Consider the following 20,703-nt stretch of genomic DNA (forward strand, 5'->3'; position numbering starts at 1 on the left):
TTTTGTGGGACAATCAGGTTTAGGGTAACTCATATTTTTCGTGAAGGGAATGCGTGTGCTGATAAGTTGGCTAATTTAGGATTTATTCATAGAGAATCTTTTCATTGGTATAATAGACTCCCAGCTAGTCTGTTCTTAGAATTCTTTATGAATAGGTATAATCTACCTATGTATCGTTTGTGTTAACATATGGATTTTGGTCTAGTCCCCCCATATTTTTGTATTTTCTTTCTTTTTTTTTTAATAATTTTTTTTTTCATGTGATGGTAGATGATTGTTGTTACTTGAGGTGTCAGTTTAGCTGAGATGTCAAGTTGCATAGTGATGCCTAACACGAAAACTTTATAAAAAATAAAAAAAATAAAAAATAAAAAATAAATTATAAGTGTATCTACATTTTTTTAATTAATTTTTATACCAAATCAGAAATGCATTTAAAGTAGTTAAATTAATTTTCATGTAACCAAATTAGAAATGCGTTTAAAATGATTTTAATTAATTTTTATATAACTAAATTAGAATTACATCTGAAGTGATTTTAATTAATTTTAAACTAAATTAGGAGTACATCTAAAATGGTTTTAATTAATTTCATATATACCCAAATTAGTGTATTTAAAATGATTTTAACTAACTTTATAATTCTAATAATTAAATTGAAAGAGCATCACAATAACCGTTGCTAATTTGGTTTATTTGAGTAATAACTTTAATTTTATATGTATTTTTATATATGAATTACTGTATGATATTTAATCGAAACAATAATTAAGAAATTTTTAATTTCAACTAGATTATAAGAAAAGACATAATTTTATAATAATTATTTTTTTTATCAACAAAAAATTAATTAATTAATTAAAAAAAAATACTTTAAAAAGTATTCCAATCCTTATAAAAATTCTTGACCATCTTACTAGCAAAACCAGAAACATAATAATCTTAAAACATAATTTAAAAAAGACGAAAGCTAATGATTATGAATGTCTAATTTTTACTGTATAATTATGCATCAAAGTAAGACAATGCATCTTGCTAAAAACAAACTTAAGTTATATTGATTGCAGTTTCCCATCCCTCATCTACATCAAAATCAACATCTAAAAAAGCATTGAAAGCATCTGCAGAATTCCAGAAAATGAACTGCAGTATATGCATTCATACCCCCTGCACCTTCCTATGATGGCTTCAAAATTCACCATGCCAAGTTCCTTTTGACAGAGTGAATTCTGCATGCTAATTTCCAGTTATATGCATTGCAACTTCAATTAGATAAAGCTGTCTTTAATTCTCTCAACACTGCAAGCAATAAGGTTGTTAATAGTGGCAACAGATCTAAGAGAGTTTTGATGTTGGAACTGAATCAACCATGATTTGAAAGGTCACAGTCAAAAGAGATCCACCATATCCTGTGACATCAATGCTTGTGCAGTAGTCCCATCAGGAAAAATAGCAATTCCTGAAGGAAGATTGACCACGTAGTCAGGGTCCCTCCATTCAGAACCACATTCATTGCCTTGCAAAATCAAGATGTTACTCTGACTCATAACAATTAATTGATAAACATAAGTATGTTAACACAAATATTTTACTTCCAAAAACAAAATGGTGTGTGTTGGTGAGGATATGATCAAAACATCACAAAGATTTGATCAAAACATCACAAGGATTTGAATGAAGCTAAAAGGGAAAGGAATGTGTCACTTACACAAAACTAGCATAGTTTTTTTATCAGCAGAAAACTAGCATGGTGATAAATTGAAAGTTAAAATATGCATATTTTATTTTGAAATTTTATATTTAATTTCTTAAAACATCTTCTTATACTAAATTGATTCTAATTTGAACTTACTATACTATGTTGATCAATTCAATAAAGTACGACTTTTATCGCTTCAACTAATATTATCATCGTTAATAAATAAAAGAAATGATGAAACAATCTTATGCAAAAATTTAAAGATTAAAGTGTCTTTTAAAATTTAAAGGATAAAATTGACTTGAAAATAAGATGAGAAAAAAAATGTTTTAGCATATTTAAAACAATTATCTATATTTTTCCTTTTTATAATTATATAGAAAATTAGGTAATAGTCCTCATGTTTAAAAGTCAAGGTTAATGACAATTTAAATACATTTTTTCTTTTTAATCATCTAAGATATCTTTTATGTTTTGTTTGAATTAAGAAGTAGAAATGAAGGAGTGAATTTGAGATGATTTGAAGGGAAAGTGTAAACAAAGGTGGGGTGTTTGAATTAAGGTAAATAAAGTGAAAAGTGTGGAGAAAGTTTATAAAAGTTTGTGAATGATGTAATGAGTGTGATTGAAATTATATATTTTTAATTGATAAAAATTTAAGTTTACATATTTATCCTTATATTTAAAAGTGGTTAAAAATTAATTTGATATATTTATTTATAAATTATAATTATTTTTAATTAAAATATTATTTAAATATTTATAATTATAAATATTTGATAAAAATTTATTTTTATATTTAATAATAATATTATTTTTATCTTTACTTTTTTTAATTAATATAATTATTAGATAAATTTATTTTTTAATTATTAAAAAATATATTTATTTTTATTATTATATTTCTAATTTATTATATATAATATTATTAATTATGTTTTTTATAATAATTATTTTTTTATAATTTTGATTATGTTTTTTATATTTAAATTATAATTATATTTTAAATAATAATAATAATAATTTAAGTTTAAAATAAAAATGATAAAAAAGTAAATTAAAATTAATTAATTAAAATATATATATATATATATATATATAACTTTTTATTAGGTGGATTCCTTTGGTTTTTCATTGCAAACAGTCTTTCTATGCCTTTTTTCCACTTTGAAACAAATGCAGCCTTAGAGACAAAATTATAATGAAACTTTTAACTTCAAAACAAACTATTTTTTTTATATAATGATTGATTATATTGATGTTATCTTTCAATGGATTTGAGCTCAGAACATATCCTAAAACCTAGAAAGAAAAAAAAAATGGTGAAAATATAAAAATGGTGTAGGAGAAACTTTTCTCTCATTGATTATGTTGAATTTTCTTTTTAGCAACAACTCACATTAAAAATACTCTACAATAAATTAATTAGAAGTATCACATAATCAATTATGAGTTATATTTTTTACTTTTATTTTCAATTTTTAAAAATATATTAAATAAAATAATAAGATATAAACAATAAAAAGTTATTATAATAGAACTATGTTTACATCATTTTTATTTAAAACCACTTTCATTTATATTTTCATTTTCCACTGTACCATCCAACTATAATACAAATTCAACGGGTACAGAAAAGGAACAGAACAATTATTTTGCTCACTTTAATTTCTAAAATTATTTTCCTTAGACTACAAGTCATAAAAAGTGAGCAACGACAAGTTCTTTATTACTTTATTCTTTTCACTTTGTTCTGGTTATAATTACACAGTTATTCTTTCCTTTGTCTATAAAAAGCCTCCTTCTGTCGTGACTTCAACAACCAGCAACTTCTACCTAGCATCTCATCTTTGATCTCCATAGCTATCAGACAACTTAGGCTTTTTTAAGAGAAAAACGCAACCAGCAAGATGGTTATTACTTCGGACAGAAACATGTTACAAAACTACGTTCCAGTTTATGTCATGCTCCCTGTAAGTCATGCACACAAACTAGTGTGTTTCTAAGCTACCAGTTTTTTTGCATGGAAACATAATAAATGACTATACCATGTATTTGCACAAGCTAATTATATCTTGTTTTGTTATTTATCTTTCAAACTACTGCAGCTAGGAGTTGTCACTGTTGACAGTGTTTTTGGAGACCCAAATGGTCTTAAAGAACAGCTCTTGAAGCTAAGAGCAACAGAAATTGATGGAGTTATGGTTGATGTGTGGTGGGGGATCGTAGAACTAAAGGGGCCTAAGCAGTACGATTGGAGTGCCTATAGGAGCTTGTTTAAGCTGGTTCAGGAATGTGGCTTGAAACTTCAAGCTATTATGTCATTCCATCAGTGTGGAGGGAATGTAGGAGATGTAGTTAACATCCCAATTCCCAAGTGGGTGCTTGACATTGGAGAATCTGATCCTGATATCTTCTACACCAACCGTTCAGGCACAAGGAATAAGGAGTATCTAAGTGTTGGTGTGGACGACGAGCCTATATTCCATGGAAGAACAGCCATTGAGGTGAACTAAGAGAACTAAGATTATCATTCTTATTATAACTAGCATTCTTGTTGTCAACTCCTAAGGAACGTATGAACGTATCATGTGTATATTTGCCTACCATAAATGCGTGTCATCGAAAAGAATGGACCTGGTCTGCTTCATAATCTAGTTTTCACCAACATGTATTAAAATTAAGAAGTATAGTGTTACTAATAATGACATGCTAAAAAACAAGGAAACTGATTCAGTCTATTACGTTGAACTTGTCAGTTGTCTGTTTAACTTGTATAATCTAATCCCAAAAGATGCTAACTAAACTGAATCAGCCTTGCTACGCAATCCTCTTTCCATCATATGAAGGAAAAAATGTCAATAAAAGAAGATAAACATATTCATTCTATGTGGGAAAGTCCAAATCCTCATCGAACAATCTTTTATTGTGTAACAATAGGCTAGACATGTTTCAGATAGACTTCTACATGTTTAGATATAGGAACAATGATCTTGATTATTACACAGCATGTTTAAAGTTGTTGCTATATGCAGATATACAGTGACTACATGAAGAGTTTCAGAGAAAACATGTCAGATTTTTTAGAATCTGGGCTTATTGTAGACATTGAAGTAGGGCTTGGCCCAGCAGGAGAGCTCAGATATCCCTCTTATCCACAAAATCAAGGATGGGAATTTCCTGGTATTGGAGAATTTCAGGTGAGTCTGGTCTTAGCTTTCAAAACAAAGTTGTTTTTCATCCAAACTGGGATTTGATTATTTGAACAACTGAAGCATCATAATAAGAACGAAATTGTGCAATCTGCAGTGCTATGACAAATATTTGAAGGCTGATTATAAAGAAGCTGTAGTAAGTGCTGGCCATCCTGAATGGGAACTACCAGATGACGCAGGCCAGTACAATGATGTACCAGAATCTAGTGGATTCTTCAAATCAAATGGCACATATGTCACTGAGAAAGGGAAGTTCTTCTTGACTTGGTATTCAAACAAATTGCTGAATCATGGTGATCAAATCCTAGATGAAGCCAACAAAGCTTTCCTGGGCTCTAAAGTCAAATTAGCGATCAAAGTAAACTTCATAGAACCTCAATTAATAGTCTCCTTCATTTTCTACCAGATGGTTAACCTCTGACCTTGATAACAGGTATCTGGAATCCACTGGTGGTACAAAGTTGAAAATCACGCTGCTGAGCTTACTGCTGGATATTACAACCTTAATGATAGGGACGGATATCGTCCCATTGCAAGAATGCTGTCTCGCCATCATGCCATTTTGAACTTTACTTGTCTTGAGATGAGGGACTCAGAACAAAGCTCAGATGCCAAAAGTGGACCAGCGGAGCTCGTTCAGCAGGTAATGCATTAAATTTTTCATAAGTTTAAAGCTTGTTCTGCTTCTAAAGATGATGCCAAGTGTAAATGCTCTGTATTAGAGTGGTTAAATTGCCAAACATGAACACATGCACAGGTATTGAGTGGTGGTTGGACAGAAGACATCCTAGTTGCTGGAGAAAATGCACTTCCCAGGTATGATTCCACAGCATACAACCAAATCATACTGAACGCAAGGCCACAAGGCGTCAACAAAAATGGCCCTCCAAAAGCAAAGATGTTTGGAGTAACATATCTTCGTCTATCAGATGATCTACTGCAACAATCAAATTATGATACATTCAAAAAATTTGTGCTAAAGATGCATGCAGATCAGGTGAGAAGCCGTTAGGCATGTGCTTATAAGATGATATGTGAGCTTTCTTCAAATGCATAACTACCTTGTAGCCTCCTAATCCTGTTCCCCTAAAATTACAGGGTCACTGTGAAGACCCTCAAAACTACAATGCTGGCACAACACCATTGAAGCCATTGGCACCAAAGATTCCCATTGAGGTTCTTCTTGAAGCGACTAAACCAATACCGCCATTCCCCTGGCTTCCAGAGACAGACATGAAAATTGATGGTTGATTTCCCAATGGTGCTAAGAATAATTAAAGAAGAATCTGCTGGAAATAATAGATACCGTTCAGGATATAAATAAAGCACCCAGCCACTAAAATCAGCAGTACTATAATGCCATGAAGTAGCAATGTCTAAACATCTAAGAGGCAGTACTCGTGTGTGTACTTTTCATGTGTGTATTCCTATGTATGAAGTTAATAAACTACTTTGTCAAACATGCATCAATGCTGATTATTGCAACCCAAAATTATCTGTCTCTAAAATGGTGAAACTTGCTCATGCAGCACATATTTGAGAATCAACTGACACCTGCGAATGATCTTAAACCCTTATTATTATTATTATTCTCCAAATGTGATTAAGTGTTTAAAAGAAACTTAATCTTTTAAAAACTATATGGCCCAATCCAAATAACTGTAAATTATATCACAAGTACCTTATCCAGGGGAATAAAATCCTATTACAAATTAGCTTTCCATGACAAATAAATTCAGATATAGTCTCTAACTACGAGAAGAATAAATATTTTAGAGCTTAGAACACATGATTAACTAATTTTAGACAGATCTATAACTACAGGCAAGTAACAAATTTATGACATATATTAGCAATGATGCTTTGGCATACCACATCCCGATGTGATAACGTGATAACGCATACATATTGAAGTTATATGGAATTTGGGTTTTATTATGTGTAGACTATTTCATTGCTATTTATTTAAAATTTACAAGACATTATTTCCTTAAAGTCCTTGTCTTCCTCAAGTTTTTTCTCTAGAAGTGAAACCGCACAACTAGTTTAAATAAAAGGTTCCGGCATATTTGCAAAAAACTATCAGGTTAAAATTTCCTGGTTGGTCTAGATGGTGGGGTGGGGTTGGAAGGGGATGATTTTGCCTTCAATTGCAATTCATTATATAAGTTTGATTCCACTATAGATTATATGTACTTGAATTTCTAAGCTGCATTCCATTTTAATGGTTCACTGTCATCTTATTTTAGTTTTCCTTTACTCCATTATTTAATCTGTCATTCTTTCTATTCCTGTCGTCTGTTATTCCTAACACACCTCCTGTATTCTAAAATCCTTCCATTCTTTGGTCTTTCCATCTCAGTTGTCGCCGTAATCGGTTACTATACTTCAAGAGCATTTTGTTTGTGAATAACAACTATTTGAGAACTTACTTGGGTGTGGCTGTTGTTAGGACTTCTAGAGAAGCACACAGAAAATGATTTAGTAATAAATATATCATATCCATCTATTTGAGCACAAGACAAAACGGTTTGGATGTTAAGGTACGATGTCTGGTTGAATTTGAGTTTGACATGCTTGGTACAACAGCCAGGAGGGAGTTGAGTTCTTCTGTCCAACTACTGGAAACTTGAGCTTCTTTTATAGTTAGAAAGTGCCTCCTAGTATTGGGGCTTTGAGGCAAAACAAACACTTCAGATTACGGAGACAGTTTTGTTTCATCTGCAATGCCAATGGTGAATTGATGATGCCACATTTGTAATTGCAAAACATCCAAAGATATCTTTTCATATCAGATAACAAATCAGCAACTTCATCTAAATGGATCATAGGATTTCATAGTGGATGGGCAAATTCTTCACCAAGCTGAATCTGAACTAGCGTAGACATATTGTCAGCGAATTTACAGTCGGCCTCCTTAACAATGGGAAGAATACATTTCAGTTTTTATTGAATTTTTTTATCAACTTCCTTTCATAATTAGCTTCTTTTTCTAGCTATCAAATTTCCATGGACCAAAATTTTGTATTTTCATTTGAATTTTATCTACTACTTCATCAAACTTGCATCAGCTCACCAATATCCACCACATGAGCATATGCCATCTCTAAAATGGTGGAACCTACTAATATCTCGCATGATAATCTCCCGATTTGTGAGCTTAGAAATCATTTTAATTACTGTATGGCAATCTCCACACACACGAAGATTCTTGGTTATCCTGATTGTGGTCCCCGGAGCAGTGTTAATAAGAGCAAAAGCAAGTGCCAACCTCTCGCTATGATCCCAAAGCATTTTCTCCTTTATTTCCTCCTCAACATCGTGAAGAACTGAAGTAGTGTCAGGTTTGTATCCAGCTTTCTTCAGCTGCTCACTCATGTCTTTCAATTTGGCGTAAATATCATCCGACTGTTGGTGGTAAGTATCCCCAACAAAAAATTGATGAAACATCTTCTTTAGCTCAACAAAACTGTAACTAGGTGCTTTCTTCAATCTGCTTTTTTTCACCAATGCCCTCACATTTTCTACATCCTTCCACCGTCTCTCAGCAGCATAGATGTTGGAAAGGCAAACATATCCACTCGCTCCATCTGGATTCAATTCAAAAAGCTTATGTGCCGAGATCTCTGCTAACTTGACATTTCGATGCAATCTGCATGCTGAAAGAAGAGCAGTCCACACATCCTCATTGGGTTCTAATTTCATACTCTCTATTACTGCATATGCTTCATCTAAGTACCCTGCTCTGCCAAGTAGATCCACTAAACATGAATAATGAGTGGGTCCAGGGTCTACATTATAGACTCTAGTAATTTTATAGAAAATTTCTTTACCCTCATCCACTAATCCAGAATGACTACAAGCAGATAAAACTGCAGTGAAAATGCCCTCATCTGGAGTCACATTTGTACCTAACATTTCGTAAAAAATGGAGACGGCCTCTCTTCCCCTTCCATGAATTCCAAAGCCAGTAATCATAACAGTCCAAACAGCCAAATTTTTCTCAGGCATCTCATCAAACACACAACACGCACAAATTAAACTCCCACAATTAGCATACATGCCAATAAGTGCAGTTCCAACAGCTACATTCACTCCATAACCCCTCTTAACAACATATGAATGAACAGACGTGCCCAACCGCAAAGCCGAGATTTGATTACAAGCCCCAAGCACTGAAATCACAGTCACCTCATCCGGCACTGCACTTCCCTCAACCATCCGGCCAAAAAGCTCTAGAACTTCAAAAGCATCCCCACGTTTCTCATACCCGGATATCAAAGAATTCCACGACACAATGTCCTTCACTATCAACCTTTCAAACAACTTCCTGGCACAAGATATAGACTCACAATTGCAGTACATGTCAATAACTGAATTCACCAAAAACCCGTTATGCACTCTCCCATTCCCACCATTTCTAACAACATAACCATGAATCTCTTTACCCATCTTCAAATCCATAACATCCCCGCAAGCAGAGAGAAGAGCAAGCAAGGTGGTCCCGTCTCCCACAACGCCAACCCTCCTCATCTCCCCAAAAATCTCAAAAGCACCCTCAGCCTCCCCATTCTTCACACAACCCGACACCATGGTGTTCCAAGAAGTCAAGTCCCTCATAGGCATTTTATCAAACACCACCTGCGCAGCTGCCACGTCACCAAACTTAAAGTACATCGAAAGTATCGAGTTCCCCACGTAAACATCCTTTTCCAACCCACCAACCACCACCAAAGCGTGAACCTTTCTACCAATTCTGCGAAACAGAAGGTCCCCACAGGCCTTGAGGACAAAAGGGTAGGTGAAATTGTCAGGCTTCTGTCCAAAACGCAACATATCACGGTAGAGAACAAGGGACTTGGTGGGAGAGTGGTTGCAGGCGTAGCCCCTGATCATGGAGTTCCAGAGAAACGAGTTCTTTAGCACAATTTGATCGAAGATGAGTTGGGCATGGAGCATGTGGCCGCAGGCGGCATAGCATGCGGCGAGCTTGGTGGCGAGATAGGTGTTGTGGCGGAGGGTGCCGCCGGTGGTCACTTGGGCGTGGAGTTGCTGAGCTTGGGTTAAGGATTTGGAATTGGAGAGTGATTGCAGCAAGATTCCACATTGTAGAGAACTGAGGGTGGTGGTGGAACAAGGTTTGGGAAGAAGAGCTGTTGTCTTGAGTAGTGACATTGAGATTCAGGGTGTTCTTCCATGAATCAAAAGAAGGAGAGGAACAAATACCAGGAACAAGAGTAATGAAGGATTATTGAAAATAATACAAAAAAAAATGAAATACAAAATTGGAGATGCGGGGTATCGATCCCCGTACCTCTCGCATGCTAAGCGAGCGCTCTACCATCTGAGCTACATCCCCATGTAATATTTATTACATGTAAAGTTTAATAATACTAGAACAACAATCTATATTTTGATTTTTTTTTTTAGTTTTTTATACTTAAAGAACACTTTTGATGTGTAATGAAGGAAGTCATTTTTTATGAAAAAAAAAATGTAATGCAAATAGAATTTGGCGTATTCAGAGGTGGGTTGAGAATTGTTGTGTAATCAAAATTAATTTTAATATTATTTATGATTATTTCATTTATATTATATTATTTATATATACTATGTATATATATTAAGTATATATATTTTATTTATATAGTGGAAAGGGAAACAATGAACAATTTGATAATCTTAAGGAGTTAGTTAATGCAATAGTTGTTTTGAATTTGTCTTGTTTTTCTACATGAGGAAATTGTGAATTTGAGATATATGTTCAAAATGTTGTTGGTCCTAATGAGAAGTTCTATTGTCAAAATTTACGAACAGTTACCCCTAAAGAAGAAAGCATTTGACAAAAAGAGGACGAATATAAATTAAATTTGAGATGTTAAATTATATCTTTATAATCTAATGTTTTCAGTTAGAAACGAATTATGGGACTGATGTTATAGATTTTGATTTTAATAAAGATAAAGAAGAAACATACGGGTATAAGACTACAACAAAGTTATTTAAAACTAAGAAAATGTATTAAAAGTTAAAAAATATGTCATTTTAGAACATTTTGTTCTAAATAGTAAGGAAGTGTAATTTATAAAAAAAAAAATATAAAACTATAGTATAAGTTATACATAAGGGGAGTTTATGCTTTTTACTTTAAAGACTTATGTTCTCAATCACACTCTTGCAATGGTGTTTGAGAATCAAAATGCAAAAAAAAATGAATAACAAAAAGTTCTTATGGATATATTCAATTTAAAGAAAAGAATAAAATTGACAGAGATAATAGATGATTTTAAAAAAAGATTTTTAGTTAGTATTATAATAGATAATTTTGCCGCTCTTTGAAAGATTGCATAAGCAATGGTAAAAGCTAATGCTACAAAATAGTACTCTCAATTATGGAGTTACAACATTGAATTGAGGAGAATCAACCTCTTGATTTTGGCTTAATCCCGAGTCCCACATCAGTGGGTTCATTGTTTGGGAAGGAGGTTTGAGGTTATAAATTAAACGCTCCCCCTTCACTGTTATATATCCCAATTTGTAATATCTTCTCCCATAATAATAAAAGTGAGTTGTTTTTGTTGTGCTCGGAGATTAGGCTAAATTGGTCGAACTCCGTTAATAATTTTCTGGTGTGTTTTTTCCTCTTTATCTCTTTTATTATTTCGCTTTATTTATTCAATATTATTTGTCGGGTAGTTCTATTAGGGTTCTGTTTTAGTGGGAAAATTACCCGTTTTTCCCAACAAGTGGTATCAAGAGCCGAAGGTTCGCCTTGGGTTGTTTGAAATTATTTGTAATATTGAATACTATATTTTGAGTTTGTAATGGCAAATCAAGAAGAAGAAGCGAAGGATGTATCCAAAGTGTCAGGCTCCTCGTCATCATGGTCGAGGTTCCCGGTGTCCACTTTGAAATTGGCGGTGGAAATATTTGATGGCACTGGACATTTTGGTATGTGGCAAGGAGAGGTCTTGGACTCTCTTTTTCAGCAGGGTCTTGATATTGTTATTGAAGGAGAGAAACCAGAAGAGGTAGAGGAGAAAGACTGGAGCATCATCAACCGGTTGGCATGCAGAACTATTTGATCCTGCCTGTCCAGAGAGCAGAAGTATGCTGTAAAAAATGAGACTTCTGCACACAAACTGTGGAAGACATTGGAGGACAAGTTTCTGAAGAAGAGTGGTAAGAACAAGCTCCTGATGAAGAAAAGGTTGTTCCGATTTGACTACCAACAAGGTACTACTATGAATGCACACATCACTATGTTTAATCAATTAGTAGTAGACCTGTTGAATTTAGATGTGAAGTTTGAGGATGAGGATTTGGCTTTGATGTTGTTATCATCTCTTCCTGATGAATTTGAACATTTGGAGACTACGCTCCTTCACGGGAAGGAGAATGTGTCGTTAGATGCTGTTTGTTCTGCTTTATATAGTCATGAATTGAGAAAGCAGGATAAGATGAAAACCAAATCAACGACATCAGAAAAAGCATTGGTGGCAAGAGGTCGCCAGCAAAGCCAGACAAAGGGGAGAAGAGGAAGGTCTAAGTCTAAAGGTCGAGCCGTTGCCAAAGATGAGTGTGCTTTCTGTCATGAGAAAGGACACTGGAAGAAAGACTGTCCAAAACTGCAGAAGAAAGGGAAAGCTCCGCAAGATGCAAATGTTACAGAATGCAAAAATGATGTGGAATCAGATATCTATTTAATTGTCTCGCTTTCAGCATCATCGTATCCAGATGAGTGGATATTGGATTCAGGTTGTACCTATCATATGTGTCCCATTCGGGAATGGTTCTTTGAATTTCAAGAACTCGATGGCGGGGTTGTTTACATGGGTAATGATAATCCATGTAAGACAGCTGGGATAGGTTCAATCAAGTTGCGGAATCATGATGGATCCACCAGAATTTTGCGGGATGTACGGTACGTGCCAAAGTTGAAGAAGAATCTCATCTCATTGGGGGCTTTAAAATCTAAAGGCCTAGTTGTGACGATGCGAGATGGAATTCTTAAAGCAACTTCAGGAGCACTGGTGATGTTGAAAGGCGTGAGGAAGAACAATCTATATTACTATCAAGGTAGTACAGTGGTGGGGGTAGTAGCGGTAGCAACTTCTAGCACTAAGAAGGATGTCGAGGCAACGAAGTTGTGGCATATGAGGTTGGGACATGCTGGAGGGACTGTTGAAAGGTACGAAGGCTTGCAAACTTGAATTTTGTGAGCATTGTGTTCTGGGAAAACAACGAAGAGTGAAGTTTGGCACTGCAATTCACAATACCAAGGGTATTCTGGATTATGTGCATTCAGATGTGTGGGGACCTGCCAAGACTCCATCAATCGGAGGTAGGCATTATTTTGTCACTTTTGTGGATGATTTTTCCAGGAGAGTTTAGGTGTTTACTATGAAGAACAAAAATGATGTGCTTGAAATTTTCCTTAAGTGGAAAGCTCAAGTTGAAAACCAGACAGGAAGGAAGATTAAGGTTCTCCGAACAGACAATGGAGGAGAATACAAGAGTGATCCGTTCCTGAAGGTATGTCAAGATTGTGGCATAGTTCGGCACTTCACTGTTAGAAAAACACCACAGCAGAATGGGGTGTCGGAGCGTATGAACAAGACACTTGTGGAGAAAGTTCGTTGTATGTTGTCTAATGCTGAGTTAGGCTGAGAGTTTTGGGCTGAGGCTGTGACATACGCTCAACATCTCGTCAATCGTTTTCCATCATCTACTATAGATGGCAAAACTCCGTTAGAGGTATGGTCTGGAAAACCTGCAACTGATTATGATTCTTTGCATGTTTTTGGTTCTATTGCATATTATCATGTGATTGAATCAAAGTTGGATCCACGGGCAAAGAAGGCTCTTTTCTTGGGCTTTAGTCCTGGAGTGAAGGGATACCGTTTGTGGTGTCTAGAGGCAAAGAAGACGATTATCAGCAAGGATGTTACCTTTGATGAATCTTCCATGTTAAAGAAGGTAAATCCAGAATGAGCTAATAGTACTCCACAACAGGTGGAGTGTGCCCGGAAGCAGGTGGAGTTTGAGCCGACAGTGGTGATCCCAACACGAAATACCACAAGTGACTCTCCTATGGTAGAAGAAGAGTCAGATGAGGAAGAGGTTCCTACCCAAGAATCTCAACAGCAATCAGCGCCAATTGCAGTTAGAAGACAGAGACGAGATATTCAGAAGCCTGCTCGTTTCATGGATATGGTTGCCTATGCACTTCCAGTTGTTGATGACATTCCATCGACTTACCCAGAAGCCATTCTGAGTTCAGAGAGTGGTAATTGGGCAGGTGCGATGGAAGAGGAGATGCAGTCTTTGAAGAAGAACAAGACGTGGAAGCTGGCACAATTACCAAAAGGTAAGAAGGCAATTGGGTGCAAATGGGTATTTGCAAAGAAAGAAGGATTTCCTAATAAAGAAGATGTTCGCTACAAGGCAAGGTTGGTTGCTAAAGGCTTTGCTCAGAGGGAGGGAATTGATTATAATGAGGTATTTTCTCCAGTTGTTAAACATTCCTCCATTAGAATTTTGTTGGCCTTGGTAGCAGAGTTGAATTTGGAGCTTGCTCAACTTGATGTAAAGACCGCGTTCCTACATGGTGATTTGAAGGAGGAAATCTATATGACTCAACCAGAAGGATACAAGGTTGATGGTAAAGAAGATTGGGTTTCTAAACTTAGCAAATCGTTGTACGGACTGAAACAATCTCTGAGATAGTGGTACAAACTATTTGATAAGTTCATGAAGGATCAGAAGTACAAGAGAAGCAAATATGATCACTGTGTGTATTTGCGCAGACTTGAAGATGGTTCCTACATTTACTTACTCTTATATGTTGATGATATGCTGATTGCAGCAAAGAGCCAAGTTGAGATTGACAGGTTAAAGGCTCAGTTGAGTAAAGAGTTCGAGATGAAGGATTTGGGGGAAGCCAAGAAGATTCTCGGCATGGAGATAAATAGGGACAGGGAGAGGGGAAAACTTTGGCTGTCACAGAAGCAGTATTTGCAGAAGGTACTACAACGTTTTGGTATACACGAAGATACAAAACCTGTAAGTACCCCACTTGCTGCTCATTTAAAATTGAGTAGTCGTTTATCTCCGACGACTGATGAAGAACGAGAATACATGGCAAAAGTCCCATATGCAAATGCAGTTGGAAGCTTGATGTATGCAATGGTGTGTACAAGACCAGATATTTCACAGGCTGTGAGTGTTGTTAGCAGGTACATGCATAATCCAGGCAAGGGACATTGGCAAGCTGTGAGATGGATTCTACGGTACCTCCAAAATACCTTAGATGTTGGATTGACATTTGAGCAAGATGAATCACTTGGTCAATGCATAGTTGGATATTGTGATTCTGATTATGCAGGTGATTTGGATAGCGCGACGGTCTACAACTGGCTATTTGTTCACTTTAGCAAAAGCGCCAGTTAGTTGGAAGTCTACCTTGCAGTCTACGGTGGCTTTGTCTACGACAGAGGCAGAGTATATGGCGATTACAGAGGCTGTGAAGGAAGCAATTTGGCTTCATGGGTTGCTTAAAGACTTGGGAGTTGGTCAGAAACAACTTGAGTTATATTCTGACAGTCAAAGTGCTATTCATTTAGCAAAGAATCAAGTCTTTCATGCACGGACGAAGCACATTGATGTTCGTAATCACTTTGTGCGTGAGATTCTCGAAGAAGAGGAGATTGTTCTCCAGAAGATTCACACTACGGAGAATCCTGCAGATATGCTCACCAAGGTAGTTACAAGGACCAAGTTTGAACACTGTTTAGACTTGGTTAATATCTTGCACATTTGAAGTTGGCGCCTGGAAGCGCAAATTTGAAGCACTGCAAAGTTTGTTTTTGTTATGTTTTGAGAATATTTGTTTTAGGTGAGATTTGAAATTAAGCCAAGGTGGAGATTTGTTGATTTTAGCTTAATCCCGAGTCCCACATCGGTGAGTTCATTGTTTGGGAAGGAGGTTTGAGGGTTATAAATTAAACGCTCCTCCTTCACTGTTATATATCCCAATTTGTAATATTTTCTCCTATAATAATAAAAGTGAGCTGTTTTTGCTGTGCTCGGAGATTAGGCTAAATTGGCCGAACTCCGTTAATAATTTTCTGGTGTGTTTTTTTCCTCTTTATCTCTTTTATTATTCCGCTTTATTTATTCAATATTATTTGTCGGGTAGCTCTATTAGGGTTCTGTTTTAGTGGGAAAATTACCCGTTTTTTCTAACACAACCTGCACCATACTTACAAAGTTCAACTACCAAACCAAAGTTACTTTTGCAACCAAGATTTGGATCCCTTAATGTATTTTTGAACAACTATATAAACATATTTATTAAGAAATGTACACATTTCATTGCATTGACTAATGACATATGAAAACAAAGTATGAAGGTCAAACTTTAATTGTTGAGGATGAAGATTCAAAATGACAATTTTTTTAATAACAATAATGATGGTAAAAAATATATTCATATGGTTTAAACTATATTCTACCTCTAGAAACATTTAAGTACTTAATTGTTTTGATGTTACACATAAGTTTATAATATATTTGAACGTTACTCCTATTCTTATTAAATTTTTTAATCTTGTTGAAATCTCGTATAAACACAATGTCCAGAACTATGTACATTCTTAATACAAAATAGAAGCTTATCTAAAGTGTTATAGTTAATTAATTTTTCCAATAAATAAAAAGCAAATGTCACCAACTACTAATGATATTGAGATATTACCATTTTCAATACTCATTTTTTAAAATAATTTTGAAAATGAGAAATTGTAAGATATAAAGAATGAGGAAATATAATAATAATGATAATAATATAATTAAAAAAAGATAATTTCTAGTATTAGTTTTTCATTCATTAAATTTTAAAAATTAAATAAATAAAAAAATATAAATATTTTAATTCCCTTTTATCATATATGTAATGTATATATACAACAGAGAACAATAAATAAAGTATATATATATATATATATATATATATATTATACAAATGCAAATGAATAATTATATCATTATTATAAACATAGGTAACAAAACAAATCAACTTGATAAGGTATTGGTTTGTCAAAAATAGGACGGGACGAGTTGACCCTTTATAAGAAAGCGAGTTAAAAATCTTAGGTTGTTCTACAAATGTTAGACTCGCTAGCCAACTTGCCAACTTCTTTTTAAAATGTTGTTTTTCAAATTTTGTGTTTTAAAATTTTGTATTAAAAACACATTTAAAAGCTCATTTAATTATATAAATATTTTCTAAATTTTTAATTAATTAATTGATGATTGAAACTTAATTTGTAAGTGTTAATGATTTAAGTTATAATACTATTACATATTTGGATCATTCAAATAATATAATATAAAAAAGTTAATCTTCTAAACTATTTTTTATTTTAAATTTAAAAATAGTAAGTTGAGTGGTCAATCCACCTTGTTCCTCTAATTTGGCAGACTAGGTGAAGCGAGCTAAAGCATGTTAGTGATGAGCTAGTTGAGACTCATTTTGTTATCCTTAATTTTAAATGTTATATTTGTGACAATGTTTACTTCTCTTCTTTTTTTTCTACTAATATTTGAAATATGAGCACAAAGAAATTTGTTTATATTCACTCAATACTATATTTCTAGAGAGAATGCATAAATGTTTACCTCTCCTTTCTCATATGGTCCCATGTCAAATCAAAACCAATATTGGAGCAACAAAATACCAAAAATTCATTACACGCTTAGTTTTCCAACTGTGAATGTGGAAATAGATAGGTGTCCAGTAATAGGTGATAAAGTAAGTCCAATAAATCTCATTAGGATAAATCATTAATAAATTTTGATATCATCTTAAAAGTGAACTTTAAGTTTAACTCAATCTTACAAATTTGGCTTAGTAATATGAGGTTTATATATTGTTATTTGATCATATATCTAGACAATATGGGATCTCTAATACATCATTTCATGTTGAAAACATTGAATGTGGAGAGTCGAGCCTAATAACAGGTGACATGATTGACTCAACTAATTTCATTAGGATAGACTTTGAATGACCATGATAACATTTATAAAAATAAAATTTAAGTTTAACTCACCCATTTGAAGTATTGTTATATAGATATGACCAAACCTAAATGCCTGTAATGAAGAATACACCAACCATACAAAATACCTAACTAAGTTCTTTCTCTAAAAAATACAATATACCAACAATACTAAATAAGGACCATTGCTAAACTAAAACAACAACAGTAACAAAAAAATTTCCCCTCCATCATAAATTTGTTTTGCAAATTATTAATTTTTTTCCTTGCAATTTTCCAAATCTTGTTGTGTTCCCCTAGTTTCATTTGATATCGCACCCACTACAACAATGTATCACATAACATATTCTTCATTACACATGTCATTTTCTTCACCTTCTTCTTCATCAATCAACCAACCTGATAAAAGTACAACTATGTGGTTCCTAAATAAAACCAAAATGCAAGTCAACTAAGTAACAAAAAAAATCCCTAAACTATTGGTCATGAAACAAATATTCACAAAACAAATTACATTCTAATTTTATCATTATCAAGATTATCTACCTAGATTCCTTACACTATTCCACGTCAATAACACAACATTCTCATCATATTCGCGTTGTCTCATACTCATATGATAAACTAACTCTCGAAACATTAATCTTGTACCTCACAATCACAAATACTTAATAATAAAACCTCGATCCATTCTCGTAAATTTTGAAATAAAAGATACAAACTAAAAAAAATCTATAGTTATAAAATACAAATTCTATTAAATTAAATAAAAAAATACATGTCATTATTTTGGTCCATCATATAATCCACCATTATAGTAAAGTTACAAAATCAAATCTAAAAGTCATACTTAAATTTTACATAAAATAAATTAATACAAAAATTTTAAAGAGATATTTTCATATATTACAATAAAAGAGAGAGCATAATTTACCCTTTCATATATGATAACGATGGTAGTCTATTAAATTTTAACGCGTCAAGTTAATTTTGTTGATTTTTCTCCATCAAAATAATTTAACTCATACTTAATTTATTTTTTTGAAATTATTAGTCGTACACGTTTTATCAACTGTTAAAATTTTATAATATTTTATTGATATTTAGTATGTTAAAATATATACTTTCTTGACATATCATGAGTATTTAAAAAGAAATTTATTTAAATATATTAATAACATATAAAAGTTATATTGACATCCCATCATAGATAACGTCCTAAAATTGTTGATTTTTAATTAATAACTTTAGAAATTATTTTCATATTTAATTTAGAATTTCTTTTAAAAATAATATAAAAGTTGAATATGTTAAAAACTTGTTTTACACTACAAGAAAATCATGAAATAGAAACCAATTTGTAGAAACAAAAATAATTAAGTAACTAAATTAGAGATTATTTTATAAACTAAAAAGAAATTTGATTAATGTTAAATAGTTTCTAAATTGGTATCTAATTACCAACCAAAGTTTTTGCTACCAAATTTAGAAACTAAATAATTGGTAGTTAAAATTTTAATTGCTAATTAAATATCAATTTAGAAACTATTTAACAATAATAGGAAATAATAGAAACTAATTTAGAAACTAATTCTTTTTTTAGTTTCTAATATGGTCTCTATTTTAGTTCCTATTATAACTAATTATTTTGGTATCTACAAATTGGTTTCTATTTCATGATTTTCTGGTAGTGTTAGGTGGTATTAGCATTAGGCCACTATAGTTTTTCTTAAAACTTATTAAATATTATTAGTTTTCTCTTAAATGTTAAAATTTACATATATGTTATATATACAGCGAGGAGATTATATAGATAAGATTATTTGATGTTTAATTTAATGAAAGAATATTATACAGTAAAAGGAAAATAAATAATCTAAGAATTTACATTAACTCATGAAAAATATAAATTCTTTTTTTTTCGTTTCTTTTCTCTACAATACACGTTGTATGTGAGAGTGTAATTAGAAATTGTATTAGAGTTAATTATTTTATGAACAGAGTATATATATATATATATATATATATATATATATATATATATATATATATATATATATATATATATATATATATATAGAAAGTCTTATATCAATTGTAATTGATATATAACTCGAATTTTTGAACATGGTTAGAAGTTCAAATTGTGATCATGTGTATGGAAAAAAGAGAGAGGTAAAACACAATTAGATAATCTCTACACTTAAAAGAATTAGCCTTCGACTATCATTTGGTATTTTTTTTTCATACAAAAAATAATTATGCAAAGATTAACTTCTCTCTTTTTTTTTTCTTATATAGCATATATTACAAGTCTCTACAAAAATTCATGGATGAACATAATATTTTTATACAAAATATCACTTTCATATAATAGGTGAGTTTGTTTGCACTTTTTAAAGAAAATATTTTTATTGTTCGTTTCTAATTACCCTTTTAAAAAGGTGTTTATAATAAAAATAACAAAAATTAGGATTCGTTTAAACTGCTTAAAAACAAGAAATTATCTGTATTTCCGACAACTGCATTATTTGAAGAAGAAAATTTAAATAAGTATTTTTTTTTTAAAATTACTTATTTCGAAAACACTTATGTTAAACTCAACGAAACTTATTCAATATTATAAATCAAATTGTTTAAATTTAAAGTAAGTATTGTATAAAATAAATAATTAAAAAATCGCTTTTCAATTTACTTATGAAAATAAAGTAAAAAGGTTTAATTT

General features: G+C 32.6%; 2 protein-coding genes and 1 non-coding gene across 3 annotated transcripts; 1 reads left to right on the plus strand and 2 right to left on the minus strand.

Annotated features, from left to right (window-relative positions):
* The first annotated feature begins 3,430 nt into the window (after window positions 1-3,430).
* On the plus strand, window positions 3,431-6,374 carry LOC137828056 (beta-amylase). Its single transcript, XM_068634475.1, has 7 exons — window positions 3,431-3,672; window positions 3,808-4,206; window positions 4,735-4,899; window positions 5,009-5,272; window positions 5,348-5,557; window positions 5,672-5,911; window positions 6,013-6,374. The coding sequence occupies exons 1-7, from the start codon at window positions 3,610-3,612 to the stop codon at window positions 6,163-6,165; spliced, it is 1,494 nt and encodes a 497-aa protein (XP_068490576.1). The 5' UTR covers window positions 3,431-3,609; the 3' UTR covers window positions 6,166-6,374.
* A 1,004-nt stretch (window positions 6,375-7,378) lies between these two features.
* LOC137828051 (putative pentatricopeptide repeat-containing protein At3g11460, mitochondrial) lies at window positions 7,379-10,191 on the minus strand. Its single transcript, XM_068634461.1, has one exon. It carries the CDS (start codon window positions 10,087-10,089, stop codon window positions 7,987-7,989), a length of 2,103 nt encoding a protein of 700 aa, XP_068490562.1. The 5' UTR covers window positions 10,090-10,191; the 3' UTR covers window positions 7,379-7,986.
* A 9-nt stretch (window positions 10,192-10,200) lies between these two features.
* Window positions 10,201-10,273, minus strand: TRNAA-AGC (transfer RNA alanine (anticodon AGC)). Its single transcript has one exon. It is a non-coding gene; the product is annotated as a tRNA-Ala (tRNA).
* Between the last annotated feature and the right edge of the window lie 10,430 nt (window positions 10,274-20,703).

The sequence above is a fragment of the Phaseolus vulgaris genome, chromosome 11, assembly GCF_000499845.2.
Source record: "Phaseolus vulgaris cultivar G19833 chromosome 11, P. vulgaris v2.0, whole genome shotgun sequence".
Classification (NCBI taxonomy): Eukaryota; Viridiplantae; Streptophyta; class Magnoliopsida; order Fabales; family Fabaceae; genus Phaseolus; species Phaseolus vulgaris.

Excerpts from the sequence above, each read along its gene's own strand:
- LOC137828051 (XM_068634461.1), bottom strand. The coding sequence starts at position 10,089 with ATGTCACTACTCAAGACAACAGCTCTTCTTCCCAAACCTTGTTCCACC.
- LOC137828056 (XM_068634475.1), top strand. The coding sequence starts at position 3,610 with ATGGTTATTACTTCGGACAGAAACATGTTACAAAACTACGTTCCAGTT. Across the intron at positions 5,273-5,347 it reads AAGTCAAATTAGCGATCAAA|GTATCTGGAATCCACTGGTG; the intron begins GTAAACTTCATA and ends CCTTGATAACAG. Across the intron at positions 5,558-5,671 it reads CAGCGGAGCTCGTTCAGCAG|GTATTGAGTGGTGGTTGGAC; the intron begins GTAATGCATTAA and ends ACACATGCACAG.